The sequence below is a fragment of the Ictidomys tridecemlineatus genome, chromosome 10 (assembly GCF_052094955.1).
Source record: "Ictidomys tridecemlineatus isolate mIctTri1 chromosome 10, mIctTri1.hap1, whole genome shotgun sequence".
NCBI lineage: Eukaryota > Metazoa > Chordata > Mammalia > Rodentia > Sciuridae > Ictidomys > Ictidomys tridecemlineatus.
The window spans coordinates 76,423,334-76,443,049 of record NC_135486.1 but is presented as its reverse complement, the minus strand read 5'-3'; the positions used below and the strand labels follow the sequence as shown (position 1 = coordinate 76,443,049).

Sequence of the window (19,716 nt, the reverse complement as noted above, 5' to 3'; positions counted from 1 at the left end):
GGAACTAATAGATGATTCTTTAAGAACTTGCCAGGTATCAAGTGAATTTCTTAATGTTGTTAGAAGAATTTCTGATTTAATTTTATCTTTTTAAATTAAGCATAAGTATAAATTCTAATGCCATTTTTTAAAATTGAGAATTGTGGTTTCTTATAGCCCTAGAATGTCATTTGTTGATGTTTTACATCAGAAAATACAAATTCTAGCCAGGCATGGTGTTACACACTTGTAATCCCTGAGACTCTGGAGGCTGAAGCAGGAGGACCCTAAATTTGAGGCCTTGGTAATTTAGACTCAGTCTCAAAAAAGGGGTGGGGTGCGGATGTAGTAGAGGACCCCTAGGTTCAATCACCAGTATTGTAAAAACAATAACAATAAAACACAACCAAATTCTATGTAAACATTATCCTGTTTTGTTTTTTGACATAATCACTGTTATCCCTAAATAAAGTTGTGCTATATACTTCATACTTGTCTGGAGTCAGCCAGGAATTGAAAACATATAAATAACTGCCTAATCACTATCAGGGACTCTTCCTATGTTTAAGATTCATAATTCTATGATTTGTCATAGTCAGCATCTATGATCAAGTCTTCCATCTCACAATTTGGTATTCTCAGTGTTCTTAACTTTTGTTAAGAGTATGGGTTCAGATTCCAGCTCTGTCACCAGCTGTGAAGGCCTTGGTCAAATTACTTGGTCAAGTCTCAGTTTACTAATTTATAAGATAGAGAAAACAATAGCCATCTCATAAAGATTTTAGTATTGATTGAAGAAATATACATAAAATGTTTAATATGGTACCAATGAGTAGCTGTTAGTGTTAAATTGTTTGAAAGTGCTTATTTTTAGGGTATGATATTTTCACATTAAAGATGGGTATTTAATTGAAGATGTGTAAGAACTGATAATTACCCTTCCATTAGTAAATGCTAGTGTTGTCTTGACCATAAATAATAGTTACATGTTTTATTTTAGTAGTGATTGTTTAAACAGGAGTAACAGCTGTTATTTGTTCTGAGTTCTACCAGTGGACTTAATACGAGCTTTTGGGTCATGTCAAAATAATCATAGAACATGGAAATGCAGGAGAATAAGAAAGTAAAGGAGGAAAAAGAGAAGACTGAGAGAAGGTGCAGACTGTGGCCACTAAACTACTGTGTCTTACAAAAGTTACTTCTGCTGGCCCATGTTGTTTTCTTTGATAATACTTTTTTGTTGTTGTTACTGGGAGAAGTAAATCCTCTTTATAAAATATTTATTACTGCAAATCTTATTGGTATAGTTTAAAGCCTGCATTTGAAATTATTTAAGAATGCTATGTATATACTTTGGCAGAAATATTATTTTCTTGTATAAAACCTTCAGGTAATTTAAGAATTAAAACATGAATACTGTCCATAAAACAAATCATATTAGAAAACTAGATCTGAGTAGATAAATATTTTTAGAAATGACAAATCCTGAATTTTGCTGGGAAATACTGTTTTTTTTTGTTTTTTTTGTTTTTTTTTGGTGTTGCTGGGGATTGAACCCAGGGCCTTGTGCATGCAAGGCAAACACTCTACCTATTGAGCTATGTCCCTAGCCTCAGGAAATAGTTTTTTTTTTTTTGTTCCAGTGTTTGTTCTTTCCAGTGTTGGCCTACATTTGTAGACTAGTGCTGTCCAATAGAAATTTTCATCATGCTAGAAATATTCTATATCTGTACTGTCGTATGTTGTAGTCACCAGTTGTGTGAAATTGAGCATTTGAAATATGGCTGGTGACTGAAGTTCAAGTTTTATTTAATTTTAACTAATTTATACTTAAGTAGCCACATGTGGCCAGTTTAGTGATTGGTGATTTTGCCCTCAAGGACACTTAATACCTGTATTCACAATTAATTGAGACACTGTTTTGGAGTGGATAATGGTTGAATCTGGGTAATTGGTACAGGGAAGTTCTTTATACTGTGCTGTCACTTTTATGTTTGAATTTTTCTCTAATTAAAAAGTTTAAAAAATAATTGGAAATAGGCATAACTAATAATGATAGACTGTGAAATGAGATCAGTGTTTATTATCACAGAAATACTAGTCATTTTGCATGCTTTTATTTAATCTCACAATTACCAACCTTCATTAATATGTTTTGTTTAAAAAATAGCATCACATCACTAAATAAAATTAATTGTATTTGTAGTACTCACTTTCTTCTACTCTTACAGATTGTCCTGGGTCACATAATGCCAGCTGAGCGTAAAAAATCAGCAAGTATGGAAGAAAAAGAATCTTTATTAAACAACAAGGAAAAAGACTGCAGTGAAAGACGGCCAGTGTGCAGCAAGGAGAAACCAAAAGAGGATCTCAAGATCACTGCCAAGAAGGAGGTCAGTAAGGTCCCTGAAGACAAAAAGAAGAAACTGGAAGAAGATAAGAGAAAAAAGGAAGACAAGGAACGCAAGAAAAAAGAAGAGGAAAAGGTGAAGGCAGAGGAAGAATTGAAGAAAAAAGAGGAAGAAGAAAAAAAGAAACATGAAGAGGAAGAAAGAAAAAAGCAAGAAGAGCAGGCAAAACGTCAGCAAGAAGAAGAAGCTGCTCAATTGAAGTAAGAAAATCTAATCATTAATGTGATGGAATAGGAAGATTGGATTATTTTGGAGAAAAATGATTATTTGAAATAAAACTGACTAGGTACACCCCTTTGAGGTTTATGAGTATATTAACTTGTTCTCTTAGTTCCACCCTTGGTTAAAGTCCTTTAATTATTTAGTTTAAGTAATAGTAGTCATGTTTAATAGTTTACGAGGTCTATGGTAATCTGGATTATTTATTTTTTTTGAAAATTTTCTTTTCATTGTATGATAATACTCTATTAATCAGCTACCCTTTTCGCCAGATTTTTTTAGTATCTCTTTTTCATGAAGTTTAGGTGTGGTAGGCAGTAGTAGTAACCACATTTTGCAGTATTTGCAACCCTGAGAGTTTCATGTTTATTATTTTAATTTTCTTTTTAAAAAATAATAAATTCAGGGCTGGGGATGTGGCTCAAGCGTTAGCCCGCTCGCCTGCCATGCATGCGGTCCGGGTTTGATCCTCAGCACCGCATACAAACAAAGATGTTGTGTCCACCGAAAACTAAAAAAAAAAAAAAAAAAATTCATGTTCTTTTTTTGGGGAGAGGGTGGGTACCAGGGATTGAACTCAGGGGTATATACCACTGAGCCAAATTCCTAACCCTCATATTTAGTTTTACAATAACATTTTCTCCCTTTCTCATTAAAATACTTTAAAAACAAAAACACTACTTTTTATTGGGAAAACTTCAAATATTTGGAAACAGAATGGCATGAACCAGCCCCTCTATCTACTCAGGATCAGCAATTGCCTAATTTTCCTCATGCCATAATTTTAAGTATTATATTATTTTACTTGTAAAGAATTCTTTATAAATTTTAAGTGTTTTCAATACACATAAAAAAAGAATTATCTAATTCAAATACATAATGATTATACATTATTAAGATGTACTTTCATTACTAAGCTTGTATTTGGCTAGAAACTTTCCAAAAAATACTTAAATGTTCCTGTTCCCAGTGGTGGACACATCCTTTCTGTTAACAGTAGAGTTTTTTGGTAGAAAAATCATAGAATTATAGAGTAAGTCGGGAATGATTATCTAAAAAAGATGATATAAATTTTTTTTTGTAGATTTATATATTTTTTTTGTGTTTTAGCATTTTTATTTTTAAAGAGAGAGAGAAAAAGAGAATTTTTTAATATTTATTTTTCAGTTTTTGGCGGACACCACATCTTTGTTTGTATGTGGTGCTGAGGATCGACCCTGGGCAGCACGCATGCCAGGCGAGCGCGCTACCGGCTTGAGCCACATCCCCAGCCCTATATATATGATTTTAAAGGGAATATTATGCTCCAAACATTCTTAATTTTTATTTATTTGTTTTTATGTGGTGCTGAGGATTGAACCCAGTGCCTCCACATACTAGACAAGTGCTCTATCACTGAACTACAACCCCAGGCCTATAGATTTATATTTCAAAATTATATATTCTGGTATCACAGACTCTTTTTTTTAATATTTATTCTTAAGTTTTAGGTGGATACAATATCTTTATTTTACATTTATGTGGGGCTGAGGATCATACCCTGTGTCTATTTTTTAGGTGTAGGTGGGCACAACACAATGCCTTTTTTATTTTTATGTGGTGCCGAGGATCCCGCCTGTGCTAGGCAAGCGCTCTACCACTGAGCCAGAATCCCAGCCCCCTCACAGACTCTTTTTTTTTTTTTTTTTTTTTGAGAGAGAGAGAGAGAGAGAGAATAATATTTATTTTTTAGTTCTCGGCAGACACAACATCTTTGTTTGTATGTGGTGCTGAGGATCGAACCCTGGGCCGCACGCATGCCAGGCAAGCGCGCCACCGCTTGAGCCACATCCCCAGCCCCCTCACAGACTCTTAAAGTCAGATTTTTCTTCTCCTCTCAACCCTGCTCAAATTATTTTATTACATCTGCAGTCTAAACTAGTTTCATCTCTTCAGTGGAAAGGTGGATGTATCTATGTTTAGCCATTGTTTTTAGGATAATTTGAGTTTATTCACTTTCTATTAAAGGGCTTTTAACTGATAGTTTTCATTCTTTTCCAGATTTTTAAAATTATGGTTGAATTTTTAGCAAGTGCTTTCTTGAAAGTTTCATTAATGCTCAGTATGGAAAAAAGTATCTAGTATTTCAAAACAGTTTTTTATACTGGGGTAGAGCACTTGCCCTAGCTTTTGAGAGGCTCCGGATTCAATTGTTAGTACCTCAAAAAAGAAAAAAAGAATTTTTTTTTTCTTGCAAAACATTTTAAATAAATTTTCTTAAAATGCTTAATCCCCCCCCCCCCATATTGGAGATCAAACATAGGGCTCATGCATTCCAGGCAAGCACTCTTATCACTAAGCCTAGCCCTATAATGATTGTTTGTTGAAATATTTTTTGTGGACAGTTTTTTTCTGTATTTATCCCATGTTTTTCTTGCTTTACATTTTATATCCTTCATGAGCATATTTTATTTTTCATATGGGCAGACTGATTTTTAATTTTGTTTTTGTTGTTTTTTTGTAGTGCTGGGGATTTCACCCAGGATCTTACGCACATTAGTAAGCACTCCACCACTGAGTCTCACCACAACCCACATTTAAAAATTTTGATCTAGTCGTTTTCAATCTTTTGCTGTACTCACATGAAGTATTAATCAGCAATATTGAGCTCTCTATTTGTGTTAAGTCATTAATAAAATGTCTTAAAAAGTAATTAAAAGTCAATTTGTTTTTTGTTCCTCTTGGATTCTGATATTACACTTACATGATTACCATTTCATTGGTGTTTATTCTTATGGGCTTTATCAATGATGCTTTGAAATATATATTTACTTATGTTTTTGTTTTTTATATAGAGAAAAAGAAGAATCCCTTCAGCTTCATCAGGAGGCTTGGGAACGGCATCAATTAAGAAAGGAACTCCGTAGCAAAAACCAAAATGCTCCAGACAACCGACCAGAGGAAAATTTCTTTAGCCGCCTAGACTCGAGTTTGAAGAAAAATACTGCTTTTGTCAAGAAACTAAAAACTATTACGGAACAACAGAGAGACTCCTTGTCCCATGATTTTAATGGCCTAAATTTAAGCAAATACATTGCTGAAGCTGTAGCTTCCATTGTGGAAGCCAAACTAAAAATCTCTGATGTGAACTGTGCTGTGCACCTGTGTTCTCTGTTTCACCAGCGTTATGCCGACTTTGCCCCCTCACTTCTTCAGGTCTGGAAAAAACACTTCGAAGCAAGGAAAGAGGAGAAAACACCCAACATAACCAAGCTGAGAACTGATTTGCGTTTCATAGCAGAACTGACGATAGTTGGGATTTTCACTGACAAGGAAGGTCTTTCCTTAATCTATGAACAGCTAAAGAATATTATTAATGCTGATCGAGAATCCCACACTCATGTTTCTGTGGTGATTAGTTTCTGTCGCCATTGTGGAGATGATATTGCTGGACTTGTACCAAGGAGAGTAAAGAGTGCTGCAGAGAAGTTTAGTTTGAGTTTTCCTCCTAGTGAGATAATTAGTCCAGAGAAACAACAGCCTTTCCAGAATCTTTTAAAAGAGTACTTTACGTCTTTGACCAAACACCTGAAAAGGGACCACAGGGAGCTCCAGAATACTGAGAGACAAAACAGGTGATTTTCAAATGTTTCTCAGAATTGAGAATTTATTTTGGAGCTCATACTTAAAAATGTTTAAAGTCTTCATGCTACTGAAAGAACTTATGGAAAAGGGCTCCTTACAGGTGATTTTTTAACATTCCAGGAAAATTTCCAAATATAACAGCTAAATACTCATGTTTAAATTGACAATAGATTTTGTTTCTGATTTTAAAAGAAATCTGGCGCGTAGATGGTAATTTTTGCTTTGTCGATGTTTTATTCCTGCACTTTTAAAGTTTCCTTAATATTGAGTAAATTTTCTTTTTCTGTCACTTTAACTTCCCTGTTACTATTTTTTGTATGTTTTGATGTTCTCTCTCTAACTGGTTTGCTTTCATTGTTTTATACTTAAAGTTGATAATGTCACTGCTGCTACTTGCTCTTTTTAAGAAATGAGTCATTCATTAGCAGTGGTATTTCGGACCAGAATTTTGAGAAATAGTGCATAAAATTACCTGTGAAAAATTCTCTTTGCAACTATAAAATGCTTTTATAGGAGGCTTCTTCTTGGGGGCATCCATTTGAAATTCTAAAGGAATAGTGTGCTGTGGCTGTGGTAAATGATGAAGAGACCTGATAGGGGCTAACTTTGATTTAGACAAGATATTGTAGACTCAGTTGAAAATGCAAGGAGGAGTCACCAAGCTAGAGGTTGATATAATTTGTGGACATTGAATCAACTTTTATGAAGCGGGGGTGAGGGGTTGCAGAAAGGAGGTAATAGCAGTATATTTTTGGTGAATATAACTAGTTAAATTGCATGGTTGAGAACCTGGAATTACTATTTATCAGAAATTAGTATGGGGGGAGAGGAGTACCTTTTTCTGTTTCCAAAAGCATGCAGTGGAGAATGGGACTGTCAGTAATTACCACTAGAAGATGATTGACTTAGCTAGAAGAGAACAATACTAACTATATGCCAGTAGAGGTATAGTTAGAACAGAGTCATGTAAATGCAGAAATTATGTGGTTAAAGCTGGTGGCCAAATGTCAATGAGAATTTAAGAAAACAATGTTGTTATTAATGATTCTTTAAAAAAAAAAAAAAAAAGGCCATATATGTGGTAATAGATGCTTGTAGTCCCAGCTACTCAGGAGGCTGAGAGGTTCACTTGAACCCATCAGTTTGAGGACTGCCTGGACAACATAGCAAGACCTTCATCGGGCATGGTGGCACATGCCTATCATCCCAGTGGTTTGGCAGGCTGAAGCAGAAGGATCATGAGTTCAAAGCCAGCCTCAGCAAAAAGCAAGACAATAAGCAACTAAGTGAGACCATGTCTCTAAATAAAATACGAAATAGGGCTGGGAATTGTCGCTCAGTGGCTGAGTGCCCCTAAATTCAATCCCTAGTATCCCCACCAAAAAAAGAATTTCTATCCTTGACTTGTATTTTGGAATTTTGATAGTTCTCACATATTTAAGCTTTTATTTATTTATTTATTTAATTTTTTAAATATTTATTTTTTAGGTGTAGATGGACACAACACAATACCTTTATTTTTATGTGGTGCTGAGAATCGAACCCATGCTAGGCGAATGCCCTACCACTGAGCCACAATCCCAGCCCTTTTCCCATACTTTTTAAAAAAATATTTTTTAGTTTTAGGTGGACACAATGTTTTTTGTTTACTACACGTGGTGCTGAGGATTGAACCCAGTGCCTCACACATGCTAGGCAAGCGCTCTACCTCTGAGCCATAACCCCAGCCTTCTTTCCCATACTCTCTATTTAATATATTCACAACTCTTTACTTTGTCAGTATGCTAATAAGTGATTAGTTTTATTGGCTACTTTAAGGGTGTTTGTATATTTATTTTTGGTCTCACAGAATCTTAGAGAAAGTCTACAGTGATTTAATCAGGTCACCTCTCCAATTCAGAAATATACTTTACAGATTCATAATGGATCTTATCTAACATTGTTATTCCTCTTAATACCTCCCAAAGGAGCTCAGTGTTCTCTGAACCATTCCAGTGTTGAACACATGCATTTGCTTTGAATTCTTTATTATATCAAGCTGAAATTGAACTCCCCATAAAATGGTTCATTTTAATTTAGGTTTCTTTTTTTTTTTTCTTCCTGGTACAAATAGAATAAAGCTACTTAAAGTGAGAGTCATGAACTTTTTTACTTGTTCACAATGAATTAAGTATAAGATACTGAGTCAATATTTATTTATTTATTATTATTGTTTTTTTAAAGTAAATCTTTTTTTTTTTTTTTTTTTTTTAGAGAGAGTGTGGGGGGGGAGAGAGAGAGAGGGAGAGAGAGAATTTTTAACATTTATTGTTTAGTTCTCGGCGGACACAACATCTTTGTTGGTATGTGGTGCTGAGGATCGAACCCGGGCCGCACGCACGCCAGGCGAGCGCGTTACCGCTTGAGCCACATCCCCAGCCCCTGAGTCAATATTTAGAAGTATTAAAGTAATTTTCTATTGCCATGATATTCTTTCTGTATTTTATGAAAATATCTGTAATGATTGGGGGAAAATCAGTCCCTTACCACAGATGTTTGATAAGCACTCGTGTGGGACATGTATCTTCTTTTATTCCCATTACATTAACTTAGATATTTGTAGACTGCCAGCATGTTTTCCGTATTAAATACCCACAGTTCTTCAGTTTGTTCCAGGACTTCCAGGTACTCCACTATCCTTAGGACATTTGTTTTTGATGCATGCTTTTCTGTGACCTAAAATTGCTTTGGCTTTTATAATATCCTTTTGTTCTTTTGACTTTTCATTAGGCTTTTTTTCACTAAAGCCAGATCTCTCAAATGAACTGCTATCAAGCTATTTCTTCATCTTGAACTAATACTTTTTTAACCTGAAGTATGTACTTATGTAATTTAAACCTTTAAAGATGCTTTTGGCATACTACTTTAACTTAAAGATAATTTTGAATATTGATTTTATGTGTGTTAAATATGTAGATAAATATATGAGAACCTATCTGCTGATCTTAAGCTTTTTTTTTTTTCTTTAAAGAGAGAGAGAGAGGAGAGAGAGAGAGAGAGAATTGTTAATATTTATTTTTTAGTTCTCGGCGGACACAACATCTTTGTTGGTATGTGGTGCTGAGGATCGAACCCGGGTCGCACGCATGCCAGGCGAGCACGCTACCGCTTGAGCTTGAGCCACATCCCCAGCCCTGACCTTAAGCTTTGACAAGCATATCTTCTGTTTATTTGTTATTCAAATTGTTGATAAACAACTTTGTGGCTTTCTTTAGAAATTTTTTTTTAGAGAAATTTTTTTAATATTTATTCATTTTAGTTTTCGGCAGGCACACTTCTTTGTTTGTATGTGGTGCTGAGGATCGAACCCGGGCCGCTCGCATGGCAGGCAAGCGCGCTACCGCTTGAGCCAATTCCCCAGCCCCTTTAGAAATTTTTATTCATTTGGATACAGAACTATTAATTTATACTTATCAGAGAAGGTTACTTACCTAGTGTAGATTGACATTATCCTTGTGGAAGCCATTTGCCATTGGAGACTTTATTCACTTTCAGACATAATAATTTGGGGGATGTGAGAATCTTAATCATTGAAAACAGTTGGCATATGGCTTCATAAATCACTCATGCCATAGGATAGCTTCACTCCAAGCGTCATCTGTAGGGTAGATACAGATACCTGACTGAACAAATTAGTGCTGAGGAGTGGATTAATGCCTAATCCCTGCTTGAGCCAATGTTAGTTTTTTTCCCTTTTAAGGGTACATTAAAGTATACTGATAAAATAATCAGTTTCTAAAAGATTGTCCTTTCCAGCCGGGTGTGGTAGCACACCTCTGAAAACCTTAGCTACTGGGGAGGCTAAAAGACAGGAGGAGTGCAAGTTCAAGGCCAGCATGGACAACTTAGTGATACCCTGTCTGAAAAAAATAAAATAAAAAGAGCTGGGCATGTAACTCGGTGATAGAGGGTTCCTGGGTTCCTTTCCCCCTACTAGGGAAAAAAATAGTTTCTTCTTCCCAATTATTATCTAGTAGGTGTTTTCATGGGAATAAGTCACTGTCAGTAGTTTCTCCCAGTAGAGTTTCTTTTGGGTCTGATAATGCTAGAAAACCAAGTACCAAGCTAGCTCATACTTAAACTCATGTAGTTAAATTTTTTAAGCCTTTATTCATTATCTTTAAAAGCAATCAAACACGGAATTATTTTCAGTCTAGGACTCATAAGTACTCTCAATCATTTTAATGTAACTTGGGAGATAGCAGTGTTTATTAAAAGTTGTGAAGTCATGATGCAGTAAGTTTGTACTTAAAAATTTATTCAACCTTTTTTTTTTTTTTTTTTTGTACTGGGAATTGAACCCAGGGGTACTTAACCACTGAACCACACCCCCAGAGCTTTTTTTATATTTTATTTATAGACGGGGGTTGTACTGAGTTGCTTAGGGCCTTTCTAAGTTGCTAAGACTGGCTTTCAACTTATGATCCTCCTGCCTTAGCCTTTTGAGCCACTGGGATTACAGGCATGGGCCACCGTATCCAGCTTAAACCATTTTTTAAACAGACAAGTAAAATTTCTGGTCCTTTCTTAAAGACATCAGAGTGAATGAGCAAAAGAAGTGATTAAATGAGTCATATTGAGCCTTCTAACTTATATTTGGACCTGTTTCATAGTTAATGGTAGCAGGTAGTTTTCATAAGTACTTACGTAGCAGGTAGTTTCTTAGTACCTAAGAAAATTTACAGTTTTAAGCAAACAATATGGTTGACCTTGGGTAAATTCTTTTTTCTTTCTTTCTTTTTTTTAAATACAACCCTTCCACTCTTTTTAGTTGTAGATGGACATAATATCTTTATTTATATTTATTTAATGTGGCGCTGAGGATTGAACCCAGGGCCTCACGGTTGCAAGGCAAGTGCTCTACCCCTGAGCTACAACCCTAGTCCTGGGTTAGGTTAATTCTAATAAATTTGAATCTAAATGCTTTATACACATTTGGTTAAGTGATTTGGGGAGTTATAATTAATATTCATAAATTTTAAATTTTCATCTAGTAATATTTGCCAGTTAATATTTGGAGTTAATAGCTTTTTAGAAGTTTTGCCTTTTGTTCAGTGCTCTTAACTTTTCTTTCAAGTGAATTGTACCTATCCTTGTAGTAGGTTGTTTGATCTGTGGTAGTGTTTAAGCGTTGTTAAGTATGACCTCACTGTAGTTTAGACTTAAGGAAGTTCTAAATATTTAAAAGCTCTAAAATTGTTATCTCCTGTTTGATATTCTACTAATTTTGATTAAATGACTTTAATATAGTAGTTGCTTAATAAACACTCAAATGGGTACAATTAGGCTTTACTATATATTCATCTTTTCAAAAGATAATACATCCATATTAAATTAATTCGAAAATGAGGCCAGAAGAAAATTTGATAATTCTAGAGCAAATTTTTATGACAGTTTGACAGAATACTGGAGGACATAAAAAGTAAAACCCAGTGGTTTTTCTTTAGTCTCCTTCATGATAATTTTTTCAAGGTTTTGGCCATGTTATTTTATATGACCGCACAAGGGCAAAGTTAAAAAAGATGTTCTGTATTCTTGCTGAGATTTTTTTTTCTTTATTAATTTGGCTAATGGAAGATCAAAATAATACTTGGCATTGAAAGTCTTACCTTCCCTACAGTGTGCTTTGGCAGGGTTTTTTTTCCCCGCTTCAGAAAACACCATTTTACTTTAATATAGTATGACCTGTATGATCTTAATTGATCTCACATTACTCCTAAAAGAAACACCTTTATTTTGAAGGTAATAGATTTAGGGATTTAAGGAGTTGCCCAATGTTACAATGATCAGGTTCTTTGCTTCAGTGCTGTACTTATCACAATTATATAATGCCCATTATTATCTGCATTTAGTACTTTTTTTTCTTTTTAAAATGTCTCTAGTGTTAGCCACTCTATACTTACCAAGTTATATGTAAATGACAAACCTGAAAGAGACCATAAAGCACCTTGTACCGGGTAGGGTTGCTTTGATATATTCATTTGAGAGACATAATTTCAGTGTATAGAAGATAATTTTAACTTGAGGGTCAGCCTAGTCCAGTATTTAAGAGCATGGATTCTGGAGCCAGAATTAGACCTTTACTCATTCATTCTGTAATCTTGGGCAAGTTACCTAATGTCTCTGTGCTTCAATTTTCCCATTTGTAAAATGGGGCTAATTCTACCTCTGAGATAGATGTGAATTATGTAATGAATTCTTAGGTTTAAAAAGCACTTAAAACAGTATCTGGCACATGTTAAGTGTTGAGTAAATATTAGTTGTTATGAATATGTTGCCTGCTTAATCTTTTTAAAAACTCTTGATTGAGAATTTCTCATCTTTTTATCATTTTGAGAATTTGAACATTAAACTTATTAAATCTTTTTCTTTTGTGTGTGTGTGGTGCTGGGGATTGAACCCAGGGTCTTCTGCATGCAAAGCAAGCACTCTACTAACTGAACTATATCCCCAGCCCTAAACATTATTAAGTCTTAATAGCTTTTTTAAAAATTATTATTATTTTTTTTTAATTATAGATGGACAGGATGCCTTTATTTTATTTGTTTATTTTCATGTGGTGCTAAGGATTGAACCCAGTGCCCATGAATGCTAGGCAAGCGGTCTGCTGCTGAGCTACAGCCCCATCCCTCTTAATAGCTTTTTTAAAAACTAATTTTTCGAGAAAATACAAAACAACAAAATAATCGATACAAAATTTAAAACTAACAAAGTAACTAAAGATGAAAAAATGTCTCTTAATACAAAGCATTAATAGTTTTCTGGTTTATGAGATCAAATGCTTAATTCAAGAATGGACTATTTATTTGATATTTTCTGTCAGTGTTACAATATTAAATGAGTAATATAGAAAGTGCTTCACAGGGGCTGGGGTTAGAGCTCAGCGGTAGAACACTTGCCTTGCACTTATGAGGTACTGGGTTTGATCTTCAGCACCACATAAAAAAATAAATAGAATAAATAAAGATTGTGTCCATCTTTTTTAAAAAAAATCTTAAAAAACAAAAAGTGCTTCACAAACCTAAGACTGATACACCATATGCTCTCAGACAGTGATGGCTCATATAAAGTTGGGTAAAGGTGATTTATTTTTTAAAATATTTTTATTATAATGAGTAAGACCTAAAATGGTTTTTTTATTACTTGCTTTTCACATCTGTAAAAGTGGACCAGTACCTCCCTATTGTAGAATAATTTGAGAAGGAATGAAGTAGATCATAAACATTTTACAGTGACACTAAATTGATTAACTCCTGTCATAACAGGGGTTGGCATATTATGGCTGATAGGCCAGCTTAGTCCCATGATTAGTTTTTGTACCTTTTTAAATGGTTGAAAAACATCAAAAGTAGAATGATACTTTTTGAAACATGAAAATTATATGAAATTCAAATTTCATTGTCCATAAATAAAGTTGTATTATAATGTAGTCATACTCATTTGTTTATATACTGTTTGTGACTGCTTTTGTGCTATCATAACAGAATTGAGTAGTTTCCACAAAACCCCGTGGTCTGTAAAACCTAAAACATTTACTCTCTGGCCTAAAATGTTTACTGTTTATAGACAAGGTTTACTGACCTCTGATTTATGACATTTTCAAAAGAATTGTTTTATTTCAACTTTATGTAATAGATATTTCAAAAAGATAGTAATTAAAAGGATTCATGATGAATTGTTTTTAGCTTGCTTGTATTTTCAGTGTTATATTCCCATGGAAATTTTGGTGAGAGATGGTGGTTGTAGCTCAGTGGTAGAGCATTTGCCTAGCATGCCTTGGAGGCCACAGGTTTAATCCCCAGCACTGCAAAAAAAAAAAAAAAAAAATTTTTTTGTTAAGTTTTTTTTCTTTCTTTTTTTCTTTTTTTTTTTTTAAGTAACATTAATATAAAGAAGAGGAACTCTTTGTTCAAATGTGTTGTGAAGTTTAGTTCATAGAGGTGCTTTCTTTTTCTTTTTGGCAGTGTGGGGATTCATCCCTGGGCCTTGCGCCTTGTCACAGAGATTTTCTAAAAACATTTATTTTCTCTTCAGTTTTTATAGAGTTTCAAAAAATTGACATATACAGTACATAAGTTAGAAATGTTTCATTTTAATTTCATTAGAATTTCTAAGTGATTCTAGTGTTTTTGAATGTTTAAGTATGTGTTATATGTTGTTTCTCTACGTTAAGTCTTATATTTAGTCTTATTACATGCTGTGGATTTAGTCAGATATTTATGAAATTGTTCAAGGAAAACATGAATAAAATTTGTTGTATCCTGTCCTGCTTACCAAGTACTCCGTTTAAGATAGGTTAGAAGACAAACCAATCAAATCTAAACTTTTTCATTGAGAATTGTTCTTAGTGAATAATAACCTTCTCTTTAGGTGGTTAGGTAGATTAGTGCTGATAAAGAATTTGATGATGGAATTGAGAGTTGGAGGAGAACAAGGTCTATCTTTTTGAAACCTTTTAGTTGTAGTTCGATTTCAGTAGACTGGAAAGGAACTGTAGCATAGACGCAGAGAACCATTATTGAATTAAATCACTTTTAACTGACCAGTTCAGAGTTCCAGGCAAGTAGTTGAATGAGAAGTTGGTTCTCTAGTAGTACTGTTCATTTTCTGTTCTCGATATTCATCACTTTGATACTGTTTATGTATCAGAAATCCTTAGTATTGTTTATTTTAACCAACTGTGTATACTTTAGATGAACAGAATGTCAGAACTTATTAGAGAAATTATTTTTCAGTTTATGGTATTCTGAGATATTTTCCAGTTTCTTTCCGAGTACTGAAATAATGTAGTATTTTTAATTGTCATTAGAGGTTATGAAATCTCTTAGAATAATTATCCCTTCCAACATAATTTGCTTCAAAAAGAACTCTTCAATTTTTATCAGTTAACGTATTTCTAATAATTCATTGCAAACATTTTAAAGTAGTTTACTTTTGAAAATCATTTATTTAATGGCTTAAAAGAACAAAAAGCTTCCCAAATCACTTGTTTTACAATTTCTGATTAAAAGTTCCCCCATGTTGGGTGTGGTGGCCTATGCCTGTAATCCCAGCAGCTCAGGAGGCTAAGGGAGGAGGATCACAAAACAAAGTTTCTTTCATGGGTTTTTAGGTTTTAAAATTCATTCATAAACTTATTAGATGAAGCTTTGCTTTTGCCTATAATATCAGTTTGGAATAAATGTTTGAAGAGTGGATAAAATTGTTTTCTAATAATATTTTTTAGAGTTTTTAGAGAAACACTGAATTATCATCATTAGACTATTTTTACATTTTTCTAATGTTGGTAGGATGATATTGTCTAATATATTATAAGAAAATTAGCTTTAAAAATTCTAATTTTAGACCCTGAGAGGCCAGATTTGAAAAAGGGAAAATTATTGAAATTAATGACATGCTTGTAAATAGGAACTGATTTTCCTAACATAGAAAATGTTATTTGGATTGTTTCAGAATTTCAACAAAAGTTTTTGTGAGAATAGATTAACAAAGGAAAGTTTGGAAATTGTTCCAAATAAGAGAGAAGAATAAGTCTAGGCATAATTACTTTATTTTCTTCTACTATTAAGATGATGTATCTTAAAAAATAAAACTAAAAACTCGTTTTCTTCTGTGTTTATAAGAAAACTGAAATGACAAGTAATGAGAAAACTTCTAAGTTTTACTTTCGAAAATGACTTAATTTATAATTGACTTTAAAACCTGTGTTGTATTGCATTATGGTTTATAAATTTCAGATGTTATACCACCACATAAATATTTAATACAGAAAAAATTGGACCTTTTGTTTCAACTATTTTTGTTTCAACTATTTATCCTGATATGGTGGGAATTTTGACTTTTTAAATTTTGGTATTTTCCAGTAGTTTTGCATTTGTAATCATAGGTGACCTATTGGTATAGTGTTATAAAGTGAAAGAATAATTGTATCTTCTAGTCTCCTCAAGATAGCCTGGACTTGGGTAAGTGGGTTGCTCAATTAATATTTGTAAAATGGATAAATAACCAGTATTTGTAGTGTAAATTAAGAATTGGATCTATGGGTGATGTGGGCTTCTCAAGATGCAGTCTTGATTCATACCATTATAGAAGTTTAACTGATTCTGTTTTTGAACCTATTCAAAACTGTTGCTTTTGTAATCTGACTTTTGATTAACTGTATGAGTATGGCATAACAATATTAAATAATTTAATTTATAGTACATTGTTAAACATGACACTTATGATAAAATCATTGTGGAGGTTTAAGGATAACTGATTCTATAACTTGTTGCTTTGGAAAACTAATTTGTTAATTGCATTAAATATTTTTTGATTAATTGTATCACAGGAGAGTATTACTGTAACAAACTAATCTTTCATTATTTAGTTGTATATGGTTAAATATTAAAGGCATTTTGAATGCATCATATTTTTTGAGGGAATTTTAATTGTTTAGGTCATTTGATTATATATATTTAATTTTCAGATATATCTAGAAAATGTAATAAAAATTTAAGTTATCAAGGAAGGTTGTACTAAATTTGTGTTTCAAGAAGATCGAATTTTTATGGTACATTTCCCATGTAACAACACATGTGTGCTTTGATGAGTTTATCAGATTATTTCATCATTTGCTTATAGGCGTATTCTACATTCTAAAGGGGAGCTCAGTGAAGATAGACATAAACAGTATGAAGAATTTGCTATGTCTTATCAGAAACTGCTGGCAAATTCTCAATCATTAGCAGATCTTTTGGATGAAAATATGCCAGATCTTCCTCAGGACAAACCAACACCAGAAGGTAAGGTGTCCTTATAAGCACTAACATTTACCTTTAGCCTTGTCAAATGTATATTATTGAAAATTTAAGTTTAAAATGGCTTCAAAATATTTTAAATGAAGAAATGGTATCAAGGTCTAATAAATAACCTTGAAAAATTATTTGAACTGCATCCTCAAATAGTAAAGACTTTATACCTAGAGAATAATTATTAAGTCATTATAGCAAGTTCCTTCAGCTTCTTTTTAATAGATATCCTCAGATTATTTCCAAACAGGGACCTGTCTTACACTGTACTTGGGATTACAGAAAGATTTACTTGATAAGGTAATGAGAAGGTGAACTGGATATTGGGATTCTAATGTTTCTTTATCCTTATTTTTGATTTATTTGTTTTGAATGATATCTTAAAGTGTTAATAGAACTGAAGTTTACTTTGTTGTTTTATGAGATGAATTATTAGTAAAAGGAGTTATTTTTCGTGTTATTTCAAAGGTGTTTTTAAACTTCCTTATTCTTTTTCAGCTGATAGGGTTCTTAATACTTTTACCTCATTAAAACAAATATTTGATAAAATAATTATGGCTACATTAGGTAGATAAGTATTAACAAATCATTAATCTTTAAAACATCCTGTCCCCGGATCTAGATGCGGATGAGCTTCCTGCATTAGAGTGTGGAAAGGGATCCTCCACCACAAGTGCCATTGGCAGGTCTGAAAGGCAGGTAGCTAGCTGGTTTACACTAATTAGCAAGTAGTGAGGCCACAGCACACATTTGGATTTTATGGATAAGATGCTTATTTACAGAGGCAAAGAAAGGAGAAAGAACCAATTGTAAGGCTGAGTTTCTAGTCCATTCCTCAAACTATTGGAATAAAAAAACAACTACTAAGAAAGTAATTCAGGGGCCTGGGGATGTGGCTCAAGCGGTAGTGTGCTTGTCTGGCATGCGCGCAGCGCTGGGTTCGATCCTCAGCACCACATACAAATAACGATGTTGTGTCCACCGAAAAACTAAAGAATAAATATTAAAAAATTCTCAAAAAAAAAAAAAAAGAAAGAAAGTAATTCAGGCTGGAGTTGTGGTAGAGTGCTTGCCTAGCACATGTAAGGCACTGGGTTTGATCCTCAGCACAACATGCACAAAATAAAGTTATTAAAAAAAGAGAAAAAAAAAAGAAATTCAGTGCTTGAGATGTAGCTCAGTGGTAGGCACTTGCTTAACATGTGTGAGATCCTCAGTTCAGTCCCTAATACCACAAAATAATAGTAATGATAATCCAGCAATCCCATATACTTAAAAATCTTGAGTGAAATATTTGTAAAGCATGATTTTGTAATAAGAGATGCATTTTGTGTTCACATCTGCAAAAAGAATAGCTATTGTATATTCTGCATTTATTTTATTAAATTTACATATAATCATGTGCATAATTTCTAGTAATTTTTTATTTCAAAAATGTACTGGTCTCATTCAAGAGGTTGAAGTAGGATGATGCAAATTTGAGGCCTCAGCAACTTAGCAAGTCTGTCTCAAAATAAAATTGAAAAAGAACTAGAGATATAGCTTTGTGGTAGATTTACTAGCCTATTCTGTGCAAGACCCTGGGATCAATCCCCAGTATCACTGAAAACAAACAAGAAAAAGAGTGAGTCTCAAACTGGGGCCCCACTCTCATTCATCTCAGCATTGCTGGGGATATAACCTACACCCTTAAGCATACTAGGCAAGCTGTCTACCACTGTGCTACATCCCTAACCCAAACTTTTTAATTTTTTAAAGAAGTTTCATTGTAGAATTTGTGTTTTTGTTGAGTCTGACTGATTTCTTATACTTTTCTCAGTATATTTTTAATGATATTTTAGAACCGAAATCTTTTTGTAATAATTAGCATCCTTTAGTATTTGTTTAGTTGGTTTCTTTACTGTTTTTCCCCAAAGAAATTATACTGAAATTTAGGCTAATTTTAAATTTTAAATGAATTTAAAAGGTATTTTTAGGCCTTTTCCAGAGATAATAGATCTTGGTAAAATTCTGGCATTTTTAGAAGGTATTTTCATATGGTATAGAATTTTAGGGTAAGTTTTTTCTTTCTTGCAATATAAATTAAAGATGTTGCTTGTGTTGCTTGTCTTCTGGCTTGCATTGTTTCCAGTGAGAAAGCTGCTATCATTTTTATCTTTGTTCTTATTTATATAACTCGACGTTCTGTCTGGTTACTTTAACATGTTTTTAACTATCATTGATTTTAAAAAACTTAAGTATGAGTAGCTTGGGTAGTTTTCTTTTTCTTTTTTTTTTTTATAACTTTATTTTGTTTATTGATTTTTTTTTTTTTTTTTTATGAGGTGCTGAGGATTGAACCCAGTGCCTCACACATACAAGGCAAGTGCTCTACCACTGAGCCACAACCCCAGCCCATTGGGTAGTTTTCTTTGTTTCTTGTGCTTGGGTCTCATTAAACTTCTCAGATCTGAGCATGTGTAGTTTCATCTGTCCAATATGGAAAGTCTTGAACTTCATTTCTTCAAATGTATTCTGTTTTTCCCTTTGTCTCTTTTCCTATGGGTACTCTATTACAACTATATTAGATCGTGGGAAGTGGCCCCCATAGCTCAGTGGTGTGCTATTCCTTAGTGTTTTTATTCAATAGTGTTTAATTTATTTTTTAGTTTTCA

At 33.4% G+C, this 19,716-nt stretch overlaps 1 protein-coding gene across 5 annotated transcripts in view; it reads left to right on the top strand.

The window, feature by feature from the left end:
• Positions 1-19,716, top strand: part of Upf2 (UPF2 regulator of nonsense mediated mRNA decay) — a 116,352-nt gene that overhangs the window by 2,637 nt on the left and 93,999 nt on the right. For all 5 annotated transcript variants that reach the window (XM_078023223.1, XM_005320276.4, XM_040276806.2 and 2 more), the window contains exons 2-4: positions 2,211-2,590; positions 5,444-6,223; positions 16,896-17,056. In XM_078023223.1, coding sequence (XP_077879349.1) covers positions 2,229-2,590; positions 5,444-6,223; positions 16,896-17,056 — 1,303 coding nt within the window. In that variant the 5' untranslated portion in view covers positions 2,211-2,228. The remainder of the gene's footprint in view (positions 1-2,210; positions 2,591-5,443; positions 6,224-16,895; positions 17,057-19,716) is intronic.